Genomic DNA, 4,436 nt, shown 5'->3' with positions numbered 1-4,436 from the left:
CCATGTGTCCTTTAAAAACGAGTAAACAAACACGTTATAAATGTACTAAAGTGTTTAAAAGTTTATAAACTGTTGTGTTAAAGTTAGTAGGTTAACATGTGAGGTTTAATACACACATTTACTAAGCTGGATAAGTTTAAAGTAGTTGAATGTGCAGTGCCTCAGCAAGCCACGCGGGTCCAAAAGAGCTCTCATTGAGAAGCCACGTGTCCGTTTCCAAAGCCTCTCCAACTTAACCACCTCCTTTGTACGACTAACCCACATCGGCAGCGTCCCTCCACATAAAGGGATTTGCAATTTCAAGATATTTCAGCTTAAATGTTTTTGACAGTTCCCTCGCTTTTACCTCGGCTTGGTTATTTTAACTGTGCCAAATGGGTCACCTTGGGTTGCTGTCTGCGCGCAAAGGGCTTTTGCGCGCATTCAGTCTGAATTTTTTCCAACTTTCCTTGACGGGGAAACCAGCTGCTGGTCGTGAAAAGACGGCTTATTAATTGTCCTTTGTCATGCAGAATTGCTTGATTTCTAAAGAAACGTACAAAGGCTCTTTTTCAGGATTCAAGTATTTTGTTTCGTGCGTATTTTCAAACCATCGAATCAGCTGCAGCGCCGCGCCGTCTACCAGACTCTCAGGTACTGACTGCCTGCTCCCTTTGTCCCCTTTTAATGCTGTTGTAAATCGTGCAGACTGATTTGTTACAAGCTGTTCTTTTAATCTGATAGATAAGAGACATGTCAAAGAAAAGCCGTAAATAAAAAATTAGCCAGAATAAAGACAAGGGCGAGTCTGCTAGATGGGCGCCTGTTGACTCAAGCGGCTCTCCAGCGTCAGGGGAGCCCTCTCCTCAGCTCCGTCAAGGTTACGTCCACAATTCCCTTTTCTTCTTTTTAAAAAGACACCGTAGTCCTTTTTGCTTCAATGAATTGATCGGCACAAAATTAAGAATAAATAAATTGAGCATTTGGAGCACCGAGCGTATAAGCTCCCCCAGGGCGCATACCCCCGGGCTATTGAATGGATAAAGGGCGCTTTGCAGAGGACGTTGTGAGCAAAATGGGGCTCTATGGTGCAATTAACAAAATAGTCTAATCCCATATCTTAACAAATGCAAATATTAGAGTTTTGTTAAAATGGTTAAGTGAACAATTAAGTGAAAGTTTACAAGTGAAACTTCACATCCAAAAAAGGCACACTGATGCAGATAATGTGCCGTACGAAATTTAAGAACAGTTTTTACTCCCTTTAAAAAAGTGGAGACATGCGTTTCTAAGGAAGCAAATATAATTTAAAGTCTATTCAACATAAGAAATATAATTTTAAGAACCAAAGCCTCAGTCAGAGAGCAGCTGTAGCGGTGCGTAAAACAGGCGAACAAAACTGGAACTATACGCCAAACTCCTGGTTTGGTCTTTTTGGAGATGTTTTAGTGACCAGACGGCATATTTTTAACTTTTTAACAAAAAAAAATATACACATACACTCTTTAGATTAATTTGAACCAGAAAAGCCTACACAAGTATTTTGCCTAAAAGACTGAATTTATGTTTGAGGATGCTGCGTATTATTTGATTTGGCATACGGTTTCATTTTGTGGATTTAATTATTTGCCATAAAAATCACATTATATGCTAAATAATGATTATGTTTTTCCTAATAAGAATAATACTGGCTGAGCTGAAGAGGCTTGAATTAGGTCTATAACACACCTGGAGCTCATAAAACCGACGATAAACTGGAGCACACTGGTGCGTTAACAATAAGAACAATATGGGTCATGGACACCAAACTGTGTCTTTTCCTCATTTATTTTCATGTTAGATCGATATCTTAAGATATGCACACTCCTGAGGCACCATTGTACAGCCACAGTGATTATTAACTCAGTCACACGAGACGGATCATTTCAGCTGGGATGAAACTTGAAAAGAGCTCCAACGGGGCAGGCAGCGATATCTGCGTTGAGTGTCCCTCGGGGAAAACATATAAAGGGACCCCAACACAATGTCTTCATCACCTCTGAGTGATAAAGATTATTGAGCATTTGATTTACTCGCACAGGATGGAGTTCAGCTCATGTGGCCTAATGTGCTCCTTGTAGATACACAAGCACATGTTGTTTGTCTGGAGTGTTACTGCTTTTCTCTTCTCCCTTTCAGCAAAAATGTATGAACCTTGTCAATCACTCTGTTGGTCTTCTTCTCATGGACACCAAACACCTCTTGCGCACAGCAGCTTTACCTTCATGTAAGAGAATATTAAATATGCATATTTTAAATTGCAAAGAAACTGAGTCTTACGCCTGAAGTAATGCACTGCACATGTTGCCACGTACAGTGCAGCCAGGGAGAGTCTAAATGTGTGAAGATGTAATTCATGTTACCATTTGGACCAAAGACTATCACACAGTATTTGTCATTATCTGATTGTCCTCTCACAGCACCCTTTTTTTTATATACACAATTCAATGTCCAAACTACTAATATTAGCCCGAGTTTACGCGCGCCACTGTGCGCACTCAGTGGTGCGCAAAGACCAAAATATTTAACTCACAGGACAACGTAGTCTGCCGCTCAGAAATATTTTTATTTAAGTATCAACATTTTTAAATAAATAAATATTTTTCAATTACACTGAAGATATAATTTCAGAGTGATCTCAACGATGTGACATCGAGGGAATTTCTCTCCAGCTTTCCATATTTGAAGTCACATCCATCCACACAGAATGAGTCTAACCAGAAGTTACCATGTATACAAAATACTGTCTCCCCCAAAATACTAATAAACAATGTTGCTATTGTTTTTTTTTTTTGTCATTTGGGTTTGTCTTTACAAATATGCCTCCCATAGTCATCGGATTGGCAACAACAAATGGACCGTTTTCAGAAAAAAACTACATACAAAACGTACAACATGTATACAGCTTTACAATAATTCAGGGCAATTCCCTGATTAAATATTCTCTTTCTATGTACAGACGACTGAACACAAGTGGATCAGTCTGTTTTTTTGGCTGTATTCAAAATCATGAGGACCAAAATCTTTCGGAGGGAGGCAGGGGAGAGTTCAGGGGGAGACGGACAGGTCCACGTCCTCCTTTTCGGACGAGGAGGGAGATATGGGAATGTCATCCTCCTCTTCCTCCGAGCACCTCGCGGTTGACAGGGACGAGCATTTGCAGTTATGTGATCCAGTCCTTTGGCCGCTGCTCTTGCCCTCCTTTTTGTGCTTCACTCTGCGGTTCTGGAACCAGATTTTCACCTGTTTCTCGGACAAGTTCAGGTATGTGGCGATCTCGATGCGCCTCAGTCTGGAGAGGTACATGTTGGAGGTGAACTCTCGCTCCAGCTCCAAAAGTTGTGTGCTGGTGAAGGCTGTGCGCATGCGCTTGCTGCTCTGAAGTTTGCTGTTGCTGTTTTCTGTTGAGATGAGAGAGAACAGGATCGTCAGCCACAGCGATATAATGAAAACAGGTGAGATGTGGCTTTGTGCACTGGTTCAAACGTTAAAGCAGCCTCTACTCACCGATGGAGATGCAGTGGAACTGTCGCGGGTCTGGGACTGAGTACGCAGCTTGGTAAATCCCCGGTCCGTGGCTGAGGTTGACGCTGTTGGATGAAGTGTGTTGCCTCGACAGAGCTGAGTGACAGTACTGTGAGCTGAAGGGAGAGAAAGACGCCTTGAGGAGCGGCAGTGTCGGTGGTGACGGGTGGAGCTGGGACGCGGTCATGCACAGCGGACAGAAGCACAGCAGCCCGGCCTTCCTGGAGTGGCAGGAGCCCGGCAGCCCGTGCGGGTGGTGCGGCGAGTGCACGGCGTACGGGAATAAAGGTGGGTGGTTCTCGTTCCCTTTGTCGCTGGCCTCCCTTAAAATCAAGGAATCCACGAGAAAAGACCTCGGCATGTTTGCAAACGAGTTGCTGAGCGTGGTTGAAGTTGAAGCCGGCGCGGCGCTGTGTGAGCCTGCTCTCCTCGGGACGGTGGACAGCGAAGTGGTGCTGAAGGCGCACTGACGCCCCTTAAATAGCCGCCGTGGACTCGGTTCGGCCATGTGACGGTTACGCTGTAAGCGGCCAAGAGCTCTCAATAGGGTTTTGTGCCTTTCTCTCGGCATTCCCACTGCACGCTTCCCCATTATTTCACTTGTTAACTAAATGAACTGCATAATGTAGTCTATTCTTGTCAGCCCCACCCACGCCGCAAGAGGCGGTACTGCCCATTCTCCCTTTTATCATCACTCTCATTTTATCATAGAGCAGAGCTTAGATTTGCGAGAGAAAACGTTTCTGTCACATTCGGAAAGCCAGTACGTGTATTCAAGTTTTGTCTTAGACATGAAGCAGCCTATTAGGTCTGTGCGTGCATGAGTTCTAGTCTTAATAGTGTCTGTGCAACCCGGGAGAGAAGGAGAAACAGTCGTGAAAACTTTCAGGGAT

General features: G+C 43.8%; 1 protein-coding gene across 1 annotated transcript; it reads right to left on the bottom strand.

Moving 5' to 3' along the window:
• Positions 1-3,066: 3,066 nt before the first annotated feature.
• On the bottom strand, positions 3,067-3,904 carry gsx1 (GS homeobox 1). The gene is made up of 2 exons (XM_070917991.1): positions 3,526-3,904; positions 3,067-3,419 (listed from the first exon to the last, which is right to left on the bottom strand). The coding sequence occupies exons 1-2, from the start codon at positions 3,902-3,904 to the stop codon at positions 3,067-3,069; spliced, it is 732 nt and encodes a 243-aa protein (XP_070774092.1).
• Between the last annotated feature and the right edge of the window lie 532 nt (positions 3,905-4,436).

The sequence above is a fragment of the Enoplosus armatus genome, chromosome 13, assembly GCF_043641665.1.
Source record: "Enoplosus armatus isolate fEnoArm2 chromosome 13, fEnoArm2.hap1, whole genome shotgun sequence".
Classification (NCBI taxonomy): Eukaryota; Metazoa; Chordata; class Actinopteri; order Centrarchiformes; family Enoplosidae; genus Enoplosus; species Enoplosus armatus.
Note: the sequence above shows the minus strand (reverse complement) of the source record. Positions and strands in the feature narration are given on the sequence as shown.